Source organism: Mytilus trossulus, chromosome 2 (assembly GCF_036588685.1).
Source record: "Mytilus trossulus isolate FHL-02 chromosome 2, PNRI_Mtr1.1.1.hap1, whole genome shotgun sequence".
Classification (NCBI taxonomy): Eukaryota; Metazoa; Mollusca; class Bivalvia; order Mytilida; family Mytilidae; genus Mytilus; species Mytilus trossulus.
Window position 1 is genome coordinate 73,869,549 of NC_086374.1, and position 16,300 is coordinate 73,885,848.

Genomic DNA, 16,300 nt, shown 5'->3' on the forward strand with positions numbered 1-16,300 from the left:
CCGATGTGTATCAGTATCTTCTTTACATGAAAAGTATGGTTTGTTTAAGACCACCCTGTCCTTGTAAGCCAGTTAATATGGAATAAATGCCGAGATAATTGCTGATGTTACAAAAACAAAGAGATTGCAAATATCAAACAGTACAATCAAAATCGTAAGTCGAAATAAAAGCGACAACACCCACAGAGCTACAAAAAAGAAATAAAAAGAGGAAGAGAAAAACATGTCTACAAAACACGACACCAAAAGTATACAAGTGACATACTCGTATACACATTAGAGGGTATTTAGCGAGCCATGTCTGTGGATAAGTAACGTGGTCAGTCACCTTGCTCACTAAATGGAATGTAAGGCAACCAACTGTAATGCCTATATTGCATCTAATGTAACCAGGATCTTTAATTAAGTTCACTTGTTGTATACATAAGGTCTCCATATTGACGTAATCAAGTCTAAGACTAGATCCTGTTGTAGATTGCATACATTCAAGTTCCGATCCAATTTTAAATAAGCATTTTCAATATACCGCTGCTTTTCAAATTATTCCAAAGGGTCAAAAACTTGTGACAATTTGTTTTTGTGCATCTGCCAAATTTTTCCATTGGCAATTGCGAAAGAAAAGACGTAGAATACTATTTCAATTCATCAGTTTTGAAGGCCGTTACATCTTATGTCAAATGAATATACAATATATATGTACAGTGTTGGCACATATAAAATTTATCAGAAGGGACGACGATCCTTACAGCAGGATATATAAACCAGGGGTGGTGTTCTCGAAGCTATCTTAGGATAAGGACGTGTCCTAAGACCATCTTATGACAAGTTTGTGTTCTAAGTCGTGTTATCGAAGCTCTCTTAACTTGGGATATATCACATTTTCCGTCCTAACTTTAGGACACCTAAGTAGGTGGCTTAAGATCATCATATCTCCATCCTAACTTTGTGCATGTTTTTTTCTCTCTCTCATTTTTTAAGTGAATACGTGTAGACGTATCTGCTGGACGTATGCCTTTGTGTTATCTGCATTTACACTTGTATTTATATAGGATTGCAGGATAAAAGTTGACAAATACTTGTCATTCTTTACATGTCAAATAATATTACTGTCCATAGAGACAAACAATGCATTCTTTTTATGTGGGAATCCTATCTATTTAAATTGTAATGATACTGATTGACAAGTTAAACTTACTTAAGAGGGAATCATTATATCGGATATATATCTATAGTATGTAAATACCAACACATGTTACTTTCCCTTACAAGTGATATTCGTTTAAAATATTCAATAATTTGAAACTGTGTTGGTACATGTTTGCCTTCACTTCGTATATAAACATGATAAATAGATGACGCGGTATATAATAACATATTATGTTTAAATATTTTATCACCTGAAAACTAAGACTAATTGACACGAAATTAACTTCTATAAATACCACCTTTGTACTTTTATATAAACACTACCATTTGGAAACTAAACCGTTAGAATAATAAGAAATGCATTATTAAATCTCAGGTACACAGGTACCACTGTAAACTGAAGTAAACATACACATATATCTTATTTTTTCCCGATAAACTCACGACGAATTACTTTTATTATATTTACATATATTTATGACCAGAGCTTTGATTTTTTTTAATTTTTTTTTTTTAAATATGTAGTATTTATTCAAACCAATGATTTATAAAGTAATAACTATAAAAGTTCTTTTTAAAACACCACACAAATACCGATTAAAAGAGACGGACCATTTTGTACTTATATACTAGATAGAAATCTTGTTCACGGCAATACCCTGTTATAATTGTTTCATGGCATATAACAAGAACATTGTGATTTTGTGTCAAAACAAGCAGAAATTTTAAAATAAAATTCGCAGAATTTATATTAAAGAGATTTTCGTTACTTCATTTTTAACACTTGTCAAAACGAAATTGTGGGCAAATATGATCTATTCAACAAGTTAATTTTACCAGTAAAATATGAAGATCGAATTTCAATTTCCTCCAATTTACTTGATATATAAATTGCATGTATACTAATGTGAATTCTGTAAAATGCTCCATGTAAAATCTTACTCGTTCAAATAGTCTATTTGTCTACTTTGTTATTAACCCTGTTACCAGAGGTCTGACTATTTGTCTACTTCATTATTAACCCTGAAACCAGAGGTCTATTTGTACCAGTTGTGTTCCTAAGGAGAGACAGAAAAATGGAACTACACAGAAGGCTTTTAATTAATCTATTAACTTTTCATTCTAATCAATGCTATGGAGAATAGAGATATGGTCATTCTAGTCTTCTTGTGACCTCCTAAGTTGGGTGTCCGTTTGACTGTACGGAATGGACAAGTACACAGCCACGTCCGATCCGAATGAGGACAATGCCTCGTGTAGCGGGAGTGCCACGTCCGCTCTCTGCACGTTAATAACTTTGTGAGGAGTCTGTAGGTAGTCTGTTGCGTCACTTACAAGGCAACATGTCTATCCCTTCCAGTATATTCTTATTTTATATTGGTTGTCCAAATATCACAGGACGTTAAACAACAACAATCAATTTTATCAATCAATCAAAATGTGTCGCAGGACGTTAAACAACATCAATCAATCAATCAATCAATCAATATGTGTCACAGGACGTTAAACAACATCAATCAATCAATCAATCAATCAATATGTGTCACAGGACGTTAAACAACATCAATCAATCAATCAATCAATCAATATGTGTCACAGGACGTTAAACAACATCAATCAATCAATCAATATGTGTCACAGGACGTTAAACAACAACAATCAATCAATCAATCAATCAATCAATATGTGTCACAGGACGTTAAACAACATCAATCAATCAATCAATCATTCAATCAATCAATCAAGCAATCAAAGTTAACAAGAATGATTTTAAACTTAACTTCCGGATAACAGTTAAACTATCTTTTTTAATGTTGTGTGGAATCATATGTTGGCTTTATATATTTAGAATTTTGACAATGTTTGTGTTGCTCAGTCATCAATTTTCTTCAGACTTGTATACTATTACAAGATTGAATTGAAAAAAATTGATAAGCACAACACGACTAACACTAAGTCTGCCATGTGGTTGAACAGGTAAACACGTGTGTCCTCTATTTAACTAATCATTTCCGTCAATAACCTTTATATCAAACAGTCGAAAATAAAAGTTTGGAATGCTAAAAAAGAGGCAAAGCATACCGGATGGACATTCAAACTCATAATTAGTGACCAGTCGAAATCTAACTTAAAGCCATAACTTGCAGGAAAAATAGACAAACAGATAATCAGGAGCCTGTTGTTCAATGGTTGTCGTTTGTTTGTTTAGTTCATAAATCTTTCTCGTTTTTTTTTTTTTAGATAAATTTAAGATTAGACCGTTGATTTTTCTGTATGAATTGTTTTACACTAGTGATTTTGGGGCCAGTTATAACTTGTTATTCAACGGACGACATTATGAATTGATTGACCGTTTACAATAATAATTCAAAGATGGCCATTGGAACCATGGAATGTACTTTCGTGGAGCAGTAACTGAATCTTTTTTGGGCATACTTTGGTTTTTGATAGTTTGCGTTGCGTAAACTTCAATTGTCTGGACACAGATAAAAATGAAAACAGTTAAAAAAAAAAGCATGACACGACTATCACTTAGGCAATGACATTGTTACACACTGGTATGCATCTGTTGTCCTTTAAACATACAAGCGTTCTTTGGCTATGTCTCCATTCAAGATTTTAATGTTAACTACTAGTATGTAGAAGGTAAACATATCAACTCAAAGGCAAACAGAGGTATATTCATATTTTAAATCTCGGTCTTTTTCTGAAACTAGTTCTATCAAAACTTTTGATTTTTCAACCCTGATACCACCGTTCACCATGTAAAATTGAAAAATCGCCTGAAAGAAATAATTCGAAATGCCTTTCAACATGAAAATAGTAGACTACGCTATAAAATATTTCTTTAGGATATCATAAGGAATATTTTGTTAAAATTGAACAAAAGGGTAAACATGCTACACAGAGAAACCAGTGATCAAATGATGGAGTTCTTACCTACTACATATTTGTTAAATTTGGAAGTATACTTTTTCAACAAATTGTCGGCATTCCTATGGAAACGAACTACGCGCCTCTCCTTGCCGACCTTTTCTTATTTTCATATAGACACTTGTCAAAAACAAGAAGATCAAGGAAGCCAGATTATTCAATTTCACTTTCAGATATATTGATGATATTCTTTCCATTAACAGTCCGAACTTTTTTAATTGGGTACCATTAATATATCAGCAGAAACTAGAAATTAAAGAAACAACAAACATGGCTTCCTCCGCCTCAATTTTAGACTTATACCTAAAACTTGACATAGGAAGTCATCTGAGTACCAGAATCTATGACAAACGAGACGATTATAATTTTGAAATTATCAATTTTCCCCACCTTAGTAGCAATATACCAACTTCACTGCATGTGGTACATACATTTCCCAATTTATTCCATATCCAAGAGCTTGCAGCTCATACTCAGACTTTGTAAAACGTCACCAGTGTCTGAGCAGAAAGTTGACGAACCTAGGGTATGTCAAAGAACGTCTTGTCCTTTTTCTAAAAAAGTTCATAGGTAGGTACCAAGACCTTGTTGATACATATTCCGTATTAACTTCATAAATAATACATGATGGTCTTGATATATAGATTTTGCGTACTTACATCGTTTATCATCTTAACAATGTGTTATATTGTTTTTCATTTGTCTTTGTTCTATTATTAATATTACTTTTACTGTTTGGTCTGTTTACTGTGATATCCATTTGATGTGGCTAGGTACTCATCGATATTTTATTTTATCATTTCATTGTTATCAAGTCAGGAATATGGCCATTGTTATATTATAGTTCGTTTCTGTGTGTGTTGCATTTTAACGTTGTGTTTCCGTTGCGTCGTTTGTTTTCTCTTATTTTTGAGTTTGAATTCACATTGCTATACAATGTGTCACGGTACTTATCTATCCTTGGTTCATGTATTTGGTTTTGGTGTTGTGTTTGTTATTCTCATGGGATTTTGTCTAATGCTTAGTCCGTTTCTGTGTGTATTACATTTAAATGTTGTGTCGTTTTTCTTCTGTTATATTTAATGCGTTTCCCTCAGTTTTAGTTTGTTACCCCGATTTTGTTTTTTGGTTATGGATCTATGATTTTTGAACAGCGGTATTCTACTGTTGCCTTTTTATATAACACAGATCATTGTAATCATTGTATGAAATTTAAAACCCGCGAGGGTATATAATTGGATTATTAAAAGTGTTCTTATTCTTATTCTTATACATCCCGTCAATGTGTTTGTATTATCTTTCATTTTTGCTGGTGTGTTTTGTATGTGCGACTTTTTGTGTTTCTTAGGTTCATTTGACGTGACTCTGTACTTTTAAAGTTCCCACCAATGTGTTATTGTTCTATTATATGTCATTATGTTATTGTTCTATTATATGTCAATATGTTATTGTTCTATTATATGTCATTATGTTATTGTTCTATTATATGTCATTATTTTATTGTTCTATTATATGTCATTATGTTATTGTTCTATTTTAAAGTTGAAAATACTTTGAACGACAAAATTATTTTACTCGCGTAGTGGTATTAACCATATGTGGATTCTCAAAAATTCTAAAGAACTTCTGGATAATTTTATATGTCGGTCTGTTTCTGCAATAAGTTCTAACATACTTTTGATTTTTTAACCCTGTGTACGACAATTTCCGATGTGATTTTTTTTTGAAAATACTTTGAACGACAAAATTATATCACATTTCTTCCTATGGAACGTTTAAATTTTATAACTTCAAACACACGGAGCAAGGCATGTGGTTTTTAAATTAGATAGATTTTTTTGTGCTTTTTGTTAAATATATTTTTATTTTGAGATTGTGACACAGTGATGGCTGCTGTACCCATATTTGACTAGTTTACATATTATGTCTGTTGTGTTCACGCACCGTTGTAAATAAAATAGAATCTTATGCGACTGTCTTGCAAGTGAGAGGTTTAGCGCTGTAAAACCAGGTTCAATCTACCATTTTCTACATTTTAAAATGCCTGTACCAAGTCAGGAATATGCCAGTTGTTGTTCATTTGTTTGATGCGTGTTATCATTTTATTTTTGCTATTTGATTAGGGACTTTTTATTTTGAATTTTCCTCGGTGTTCAGTATTTTTGTGATTTTTTTTTTATCTTCCATACATGTTTAGACCATTCAAGGTTAAGATCCTGGCAATGGATTGGACAACATGGTGTTGGTACTAACAAAGCTACCGATAACATGGCGTCATTGATGGAATACCTGTTTGCAAGCAGTAATTATTTACCTGAATGTTGTTCAAAAGTGGCCTAGGATATTTCGTAGTCTAATTTCATTCTGGTTTATTTATCAGTGACAATACATATAATACATTTTTGGCAAAACCAAAAGACCAAACGCATCAAAAGAATGGATAACAACTGTCATATTCCTGACTTGGTACAATTAGCACTGTAAAAGTAAAATAACAAAAATATTGAACTCCGAGGAAAATTTTAAATGGAAAGTCCATAAGCAAATGGGAAAATCAAACGAAATGATAACAACTGTCATTTTCTTGACTTGAAAGTTAGTCTAGTTAAAAAAATTCGTTTGTGTCTCTCCAGTGACAGTGTTTATTACTTTACCTTAATTACACGCTATTAATGTTAAATGCAATGTAATTAATTATGTGTTTGTCAGCTATCTTATAATGTTATGTGCATCAAGTACATCAACGGTTTTGTGAGTCTTATGTAGACGAAACGCGAGTCTGGCTTACTAAATTATTATCCTGGTACCTTTGATAACCTTTGATAACTATTGTATCATAATATTCCTAGTCAATGAATCCTCAAGTAGATTTTTCCTCATTCTAGGCTTTTCAGATATATTTATAGAGAAAACATGGTGTAAGTTGTCAAGTCAAAAGAAAAGTGTGCAGTAGTTTGGTCAAAATTGTCGCACGCTATCGATTTGTAAAAGTAGGCAATGAAGTACGTTTCTCAGTTATGATTTTAACATCAACTGATTGAGACAGACTTTCCACTTTTACTTGAAAAATGTTTTAATACTGAAAACCAGAAAAAAATCACAATGTATTAAACACAATTTTTAAACTTGCGACGACCTCACGGCATTTGCAGTTTTGTATACCTTTTCTCGATTGACACTCTGTATTAAACGACAGTTTTAAAAAGATTAATGAAAAATAAATGGGCTATGTTACAGATTTGCTTAAATTTTGCATACAATTTTGGCTCGTGTAAAGTATAACTGAAAATCGAAAACATTATGCAATTATGAAATTTTACTGATTGATTTTTTTTCAGAGTATGATAACATTTGTAATGAAACCACATAATAATCGGCAACAATCCTTCTTAAATTTGTCGTAAACTCATTAATCTCTGATTTCTACGTCAAATGTTTTTCTTTAGAACTATATATTGTAGAAAAATGCATCTTTTTCGATGTTCAACAAGCCAAGATTGTATGCAAAATTATAGCAGAATAAGTTGTGTAGCCCATTTACATCTCCCTTGATCTTAAAATAATAGAAGCTTAAACTTTGCGTGTCAAAATACTAATGATATCACTTTTCTAAAAAAAAAAAACACTTTTCCTATGAATAAACTTTCAGTCATCATAATATTCCCAATTACTTGAGTCTGAATAATACTCCTGATAATCAGCACTATAAGATCCATCGCTATAATTGTTGTCGTAACTCAAATTCTCGTAAAAATCGTCACTGCTGTCTTCATAAGGATTCACTTTTCGATTTAAAACATCTATATCTGTTTGCTTTTTATGCATTACTCTGACATCCTTGATGCCTTTAGAACCATGACCATCCGATGAATCATAATCGTAGTACTCCTTACTGTCCCATGTATAATCATTATTATCAGTATATTCATACGTGGCATAATCTTCTGGTTCCTTGTTAACTGTTTTAATTGTCTTTTGTTTAATTACTACTTTACGCACTGGTTGTGAAATACGAATATTTTCAGAAGAAGCAGAGTCTGAGGTAACATAGGTTTCAGAACTATAACCGCATTCACTGCTATCTGACGAATCACAATCAGCACTGTCTTCATAAGTCGATTCATCAGAGTAGTCTACCCCTTTTGTAAAGGATTTCCCCTCAGTTTTGTTTTGCTTTGTATTATTTGTTTTCATTTGATATGGTATACGGTTAGGTAATTTTAGCTTTGACAATATTACATTACTTTTCGATTTCCTATTTTGTTCAGATGTTAAATCTTCATCACTTTCCCAATGACCCTTGTCTGAACTTTCCCAATCGCTACTGTCGGAATCAAAATGAGACCACTTTTTCAATTGAAGTGGTGTTTTAATTGCGTTCAATTGTGAAACTTTGTGATTATTTCGTTTACTTGCACTTAACTGTGTAGCTGTAGAACTAGTTTCTTTAGTTGCGCTTAACTGTGTATCTGTAGTATTATTTGGGTTAGTTGCGCTATTGAACTGGGGGCGGCGTTTCGATTTCAATGCCGCTTTTCTTAGTATGTTAGGTCTTAATTGCCTCGCGTCTGAATCGTCTTCCTCATGATTATTTTGTCTAGTTGTCATTCTCCGCCGATGTAGTATTGATGTAATAGGGCTAAAATCTACCTCTTCCGTATTGTCCTGTTCACCACCTGTATCCTTCTGCTCAGTGTTCCCACTTGTTTTTGCATTTGCACTTTCACTTAAAAATTCAACTTTATTTTCCATTTGATCAGTTCTATCGATATCATTATCTGTACCCGTCAGCATAGTATTTCCACTTGTTCTCTCATTTGCACTTTCATCTAAAAACTCAAATCTATTTTCCATTTGATCAGTTCTAACATTACCACTATCTGTACCCGTCAGCACAGCATTATTACTTGTTCTTTCATTTGTACTTTCACCTAAAAATTCAACTCTATTTTTCAATTGATCAGTCAAATCGATACCAAAATCATTCTCTTCATTTCCGTCAGATTTTGTTATTTGATTATCATTATTCGTTAAAGGGCTCTCTCGTGGTGATTCTATCTGTACCACAGCGGCAGTATTCGAAAAAGATTTAGACACATCTGGAATTTGCGATTCAGACAACTTATTAAATACTGCCTTATTATCATTATTGTTATTATTATTATCATTGCTTACGGAACTCCCTCCACTTAGTACAATGTTTAATGCATTGTTTTTCGAACTCCCGGCGTTTGGTACAATGTTTAATGCATTGTTTATAATATTACCTCCATTTGGTACAATATTTAATGCATTGTTTACTGGACTAGCTCTAGTTGTTATAGGATTTGCTGCACTTTTAACGGTATTAACCATCTCTGATAAAATATATACTGCCTTGTTTGCATCATTACCGCTGTTTGGTATAATTTTTACTGCATTGTTTCCGGGATTACCACTAACAGTTATAGTATTATCTGCACTGAGAAGGGAATTTCTTGTCTTTGATACAGTTTTTACTGCATTTTCTACAGGACTGCCACTTACTTTTACAGGGTTTGCTGCACGGTTAATGGAAGTTATCTTCTCTGATACAATGTTTACTACCTTGTTGACGGTTCTACCTCTGTTTGGAACAATCTTTACTGCATTGTTTCTGGGACTGCCCCTAACTGTTACAGTATTTATTGGTCTGTTTACGGTATTTCTGGTCTTTGATGCAATTTTTACTGCATTGTTTCCGACACTACCACTAACGGCTATAGTTTTAACTGCACTGCGTACGGAATTTCTCGTATTTGATGCAGTTTTTACTGCATTGTTTACAGGACTACCACTTACTTTTACAGGGTTTGTTGCACGGTTAAAGGAACTTCCCTTCTCAGATACAATGTTTACTACCTTGTTGACGGTTCTACCTCTGTTTGGAATAATCTTTACTGCATTGTTTTCAGGACTACCACTAACTGCAATAGTATTTACTGCTCTGTTTACGGAATTCCCAGTCTTTGATGGAGTTATGACTTCATTGTTTACACGAATTCGCCTTACTGTTACAGTATTTACTGCTCTGTTTACGGAATTTCCCGTCGGTGATGGAGTTATGACTTCATTGTTTACACGATTACGCCTCACTGTAACAGTATTTACTGCTCTGTTTACGGAATTTGCCGTCTTCGATGGAGTTATGACTTTATTGTTTACACGATTACGCCTTACTGTAACAGTATTTACTGCTCTGTTTACGGAATTTGACGTCTTTGATGGAGTTATCACTTTATTGTTTACACGACTTCGCCTTACTGTTACAGTATTTACTGCTCTGTTCACGGAATTTCCCGTCGGTGATGGAGTTATGACTTCATTGTTTACACGATTACGCCTTACTGTAACAGTATTTACTGCTCTGTTTAAGGAATTTGCCGTCTTTGATGGAGTTATGACTTTATTGTTTACACGACTTCGCCTTACCGTTACAGTATTTACTGCTCTGTGTACGGAATTTCCCGCCGTTGATGGAGGTTTGACTTCATTGTTTACACGATAACGCCTTACTGTAACAGTATTTACTGTTCTGTTTACGGAATTTCCCGTTGTTGATGGAGTTATGACTTCATTGTTTACACGATTACGCTTTACTGTAACAGTATTTACTGTTCTGTTTACGGAATTTCCCGTCGTTGATGGAGTTATGACTTCATTGTTTACACGACTACGCCTTACTGTTACAGTTTTTGATGGAGTTTTGACTTCATTGCTTACGGGACTTCCCCTAACTGTTACAGTATTTACTGCTCTGTTTACGGAATTTCTCGTCGTAGATGGTGTTTTGCCTTCATTATTTACACGACTACTCCTTACTGTTACAGTATTTACTGCTCTGTTCACGATATTTTTCGTCGTAGATGGTGTTTTGACTTCATTATTAACACGACTATGCATAATTGTTACATTATTTACTGCTCTGTTAACGGAACTTCCTGTCTTTGATGCAGTGTTAACTGCATTGTTTACGGGCGTACCTCTAGTTGTAACAGGATTTAATGCTCTGTTTATAAAACTTTTTCTGTTTAAAATTGCATTGTTTATGGAACTACCTTTAATTGAAACAGAAAGAGTGTTTACTGAATTGTTTAGGACACTTTCTCTCTTTGGTACAATCATTACTGCATTGCTTACGGAATTTCCTCTGTCTGACACAGTCTTAAATGCTTTGTTAACAACGGTAGGAGATATCAGCCCATTTGATTTGCTTGATTCAGATACTCGATGGAACATTTCCATATTTTTATTATTAGCACCATTTAAAAGCAATTTTCCATTTGATGCAGGAAATAATTCATTCTTTTTACTTTTCATTTCATTGATATCATCTATTATTATTCCGTTCGCATTTTTGATACCGTTTCTGATTCTTAGTTTCTTTGCAGTGCGTACACGTGGTCGAAACTGTCTTTTGCTCAGTTCGTTTTGAGACTTCAGAATTTTTTCTAAATTTCCAGGTTTGCGCTCTATAAATGGCCTTCTCGTTGCACGTCTAGTATTATTGCGTACTGGAACTAAAATAGAAAAAAAACTCAATTCTCATATGTTGTTATGCCAGTCATTCCAGTACTTAAAACTTTTTACTTGACTGTTACCACTGATTTTTTTTTGTGAATTCCATTTGACGTGAATCTGTAATTATGCCTTTCGTCATATATTGACCGACAACATAATTTATTTCTACCTGTGTGACGACCAACGCGCGATTCTACGTCAAAGAGAATGTTAATCTAACCATGTGTTTGTAAGGTTAAGGATTCGGTCCCTGTACTTAAAATCTTTCCATCCTTTAGAGGTGGATTTACATATATAAATAAAATCGTAAAATAACAAAGCAAAACGAGGTTGTTCAATTTGATGTATGCCTTTTTGTACTTCTTTGTTACATTAGTTTGTTTTTATTTGGAGTAAGATTATAACACAATGTTGACTGCTGTACCTCTATTTTTGACATATTTACCTATTGTGTCTGTTTTGTTCACGCATTTTTGTCAATATAATGGAATTTATTGCGACCGTCATACAACTGAGAGGTTTAGCTTGCTATAAAACCAGGTTCAATTCACCATTTTCTACATAAGAAAATGCCTGTACCAAGTTAGGAATATGACAGTTGTTATCCATTTGTTTGATGTGTTTGATGTGTTTGAGGTTTTGAATTTTGACTTAAGACTTTTCTTTTGAATTTTACTCGGAGTTCAGTATTTTTGTGATTTTACTTTTCATAATACCGATTAGAATTGTACGTAGATAACTTACGAACTATATTGATTTTATGTACAAAAATATTTGAAGAACAAACTTCCAATTACAGAAAATATGTCTTATCATAAACACCATTATTCCTCACGTTATCACAAAACCCCATGATTAATGTGCGAAATTCATGAAAAAAAACGATGAATTTCACAATTCCCTGAATAATAAAGGGGTTTTGCATTAATATCATGAAAATAGATCCGAGCAGATTTTTTTTTATTGCATGAGCATATCTAATGATACTGGAATTAAAGAGAGAAATAAAAATGCTCAGACACTAGACCTGAATCTGTTTTGGAAGGAAATGCGTGAGTACGGCACATTCACGGTATCACAATAATCTAACGAAAAAGATAAATATGCTAATACTTACTGGAGGTGTGTCGAGATAATTTAATAGTTAAAGCCGATTTTTCGTTCCCTATTGTTAACTTGTTACTTTTTTATGAAGGGGAAGTTCTCTTGCACAATTGTACGTTGTTTATATATCACAACTTACCACATATTCATTAAAACCTTTATTAAATTCTTCTATAGATATAGCGATTGGGTTTGCAAGTTTTGTTGTACCGTTACACTGGGGAATATAATGAATAAAACAAAAGAAATTTACCTCTTTTAAAAAGAGTCGAGAAAAAGAACATATGACTTGTATGCAGCGATTTCCTATGTCATCAAAATCATGCACCTCCATACCAGAACCTAATCTTTTAATATTAGCACTAATTACGTCGTACAATAGGCACCCATTGCGTAACGAGACAAGAAGAAAACGTTCAAAATACAGTAAGCTAAATCTTCTCATTGGAGAATGTCGAAAAATTCGTAAACGTTTTTGTTTGATACAATATGGCGTTATCAAATTGTCATTCATATTTCAGAAAATTATATTTTAAGAGATTATAATTTTATTATTTTCTAATCCGGCTAGTATTCATTCATATTCATTCATGTTGATATTGGCTTTAACCTAGCATTCATTAACTGTGAGTATTCTCAGATCTGTACTGTTTATTTTCAATGTTCATGTGTGTGATTTGTTGTTCTGTACTTTGTATCAATCGGATAAGATAGGCCCTTTCCAACTAGATTTATCTTTTTCTTATGTTTTACTGTTACACCACTGTCCAAGATTCAAAACCAATGTATCATTTCACCGGAATTTGAATAGCAACGAAGCGCTGAAGGAAAAAGAGAAAAAATAAACAAGGTATGCATCCTTCAATCTAAACAGTTTCTACTGTTCTGATTATGTGAACGTCCGTGAAACTATTTTGGATAGATAGAGCTTTACTTTTTTATATCAACAAGTAGCATACAAAAACAAGGTTTTGTGGAACACGTCAAAACTGTCAATCGCCCTCCGACGTACCGCTGGTCAGATATTCAACTGTTTTTCATTCTTTTTCATGACTAATATTATGATAGTATGACATCATATTTACTGAAATTTTCTTCCAAAAATATGTTTTATAAAGAATATCGATGAAAGCCTAATACGTCTAGGGTACGCTAACTTGCTCGTGTGTACAACAATTTACAGTACGACAACTGTCCAACTGTATAGCAACGTAATTGTTAAAAAAGAAATCAAAAAGCCGTCCTCTTCTTCTAGAATTAGTATCAAATGCCTATTTACCCATTCTATTTCTAATACATTCGAGTTGAAATCCGTATGAGATAATGTAATGTAGTCAATTTTAAAACATTTGACATATGAAAAAACAGTTTATGTTTTCTCCCTGTCATAACATTTTGACATTAATTTTTTTTAGAATAAATTAAGCGTTTTCAATTTTAATACGATACATAAAAAAGGCGAAAATGTTTTGACTATATCTTTTATACTTTTGCTGTGTCTTTGACAGGTTAAATGACAGCTGTCATTTACAAAAAGATTCAAACGATATTTTACATACACGTTTTATGATAACTACGACTTATTTGAACTACTCTAACCTTGTGAGAAAATCTTTTTATACACACTTAAGAATAACCCGCCTTACACTTTGATTATCCCTGTATCATCGTAATGGTTACGCGGAAAAAAGTCTGTTCCCCATTAGCCCTCTTTAAACAGGACTTGTATTCAGTTTGACGTCAGTGACTTATAGTATAGTTAATCCGCTTCATTCGGACTCTGTTGGTTATCATATCACATCTCCTTATCTTATAAATATTATTGACTAATTTTTAAAGGCAACTACAACCAGCATGTTAGTTCAACGAACATTTCTAACAAAAAACAACAACATTCTTCTCTATTAAAAAAAACTAGGTAAAAACGCGCGACTTATGATCAAGTCGAGTGACAGACAGTTCGTGGTTCTGTTGTGCTTTTTTTGTGTGCTGTCCTTTTTTTACGTTTTCGTTTGTAGTCTGTGGTTAGCATGTCGAAATGTACTATTGTATTGTTTATTTGTGTACTGCTCTGTCCTGAATGTTCTTGCATTTGTTTGTTCTGTATTCCTGTCACGTAGTGTTGTTATTTTAGTGTTATATTTAACATTTCCATAAATGCGCCAGGTTTGGATAGCTAACAAAACCCAGGTTCAACCCACCATCTTTTTCCAAATCAGAAAAATGGCAGTTGTTATCTTATATTTCGTTTCTATTTGTTTTGTCTTATTGTTGATGTGTTTCCATCGGTTTTAGTGTGTAACCCTCAATCGATTTATTACTTTCGAACAGCGGTGCTTTCATTTATACTGATTGGAGTTTTTGAAATAATATTGCTATAAAACATCTTGATTTTCACACTATGCTTAAGATGTTTTGTGCCTCCTCACGATGATTTTGATTATTCATACACGTTCGTTCTCATACAAGAAAATGTTAACGGATGCAGAAATTGGAACCGTTTTACATAACACGTTTCTTTGATTAATTGTCTATAAAAAAGATGTGGTGTTAGTGCCAATGAAACAACTGTACATTCAAGTCACAATTTTTTTTTTATATCTGATGACAAATTGTCCGATGGCTGTGATAGTTATATAATCCAAATTACACATTTAAAAGCTTGCGATAGATTTGCTAAAGTTAAACTACAATTTGAGTTCAAAAACTTTCAATGGTTTGTTATTTTCTACTTGCCCGTTACTCATCTTTAAATTCAAACTTGTTTCTGAATCTACAAAACTATCAAAATGTCATTGTGCAAAAACTGATAATAATGTCACTTCAATAGGGGATGGATGGATTTTCATTTTTAGTACGTTTTTAACATATTGCACAAGATTGCGTACGCTTGTGACCAATAATGCTAAAAAATCGAGTTACCTCCAACTGCTATGTCGTGATCTTAAAGGTTTCCGAATCGCTCCTTTATGGAGTTCAATTACAAGACTTCGACTCCATTATAACATGAAATGTACATAACAAATTGCTTTAATTCCGTACACAAAATATGTGTATAGTTTGTTTGCTACGTTTAAAATGAATAATAGAAATTTAGGAATGTTATGACATATTATAAAATATGTGAATATATAATTTTTCATGAAATTATATTAATTTGTATGAATTCTACGTGATTAAAGTGAATATGATGCACAAGATAATATTGATTCCACAATGAAAAAATAGACTTACGTTCATGACTTATTTGAATTAAAATCACAGACAAGTAACACAAATAAATCCAAATGTCCATTGTTTAAAGTAGGTAAAAGCAAGGTATTTAATTGCTTATAATAATTAAGATGATGAACATTTAGTCAAGACTTATAAATTCAATTCACGTACTAGCTACATGTACTACAACATGTGTGTAATTAATTTTAATCAAATATCTAGTGTAGCTATACAATTAGCAAATAGACATCTATATTTTACATAATTTAAAGTATTCAAATTATATGTGAAAACTGCAGCAGTTTCGTGATTAGCTGTCAAATTCATGTTCACCAAAATGATCCAAATTAACCTATCTGAT

The 16,300-nt window shown here is 32.8% G+C and overlaps 1 protein-coding gene across 1 annotated transcript; it reads right to left on the reverse strand.

Moving 5' to 3' along the window:
- Positions 1-6,489: 6,489 nt before the first annotated feature.
- On the reverse strand, positions 6,490-16,094 carry LOC134707992 (probable serine/threonine-protein kinase DDB_G0282963). The gene is made up of 2 exons (XM_063568197.1): positions 15,958-16,094; positions 6,490-11,618 (listed from the first exon to the last, which is right to left on the reverse strand). The coding sequence occupies exons 1-2, from the start codon at positions 16,016-16,018 to the stop codon at positions 7,726-7,728; spliced, it is 3,954 nt and encodes a 1,317-aa protein (XP_063424267.1). The 5' UTR covers positions 16,019-16,094; the 3' UTR covers positions 6,490-7,725.
- Between the last annotated feature and the right edge of the window lie 206 nt (positions 16,095-16,300).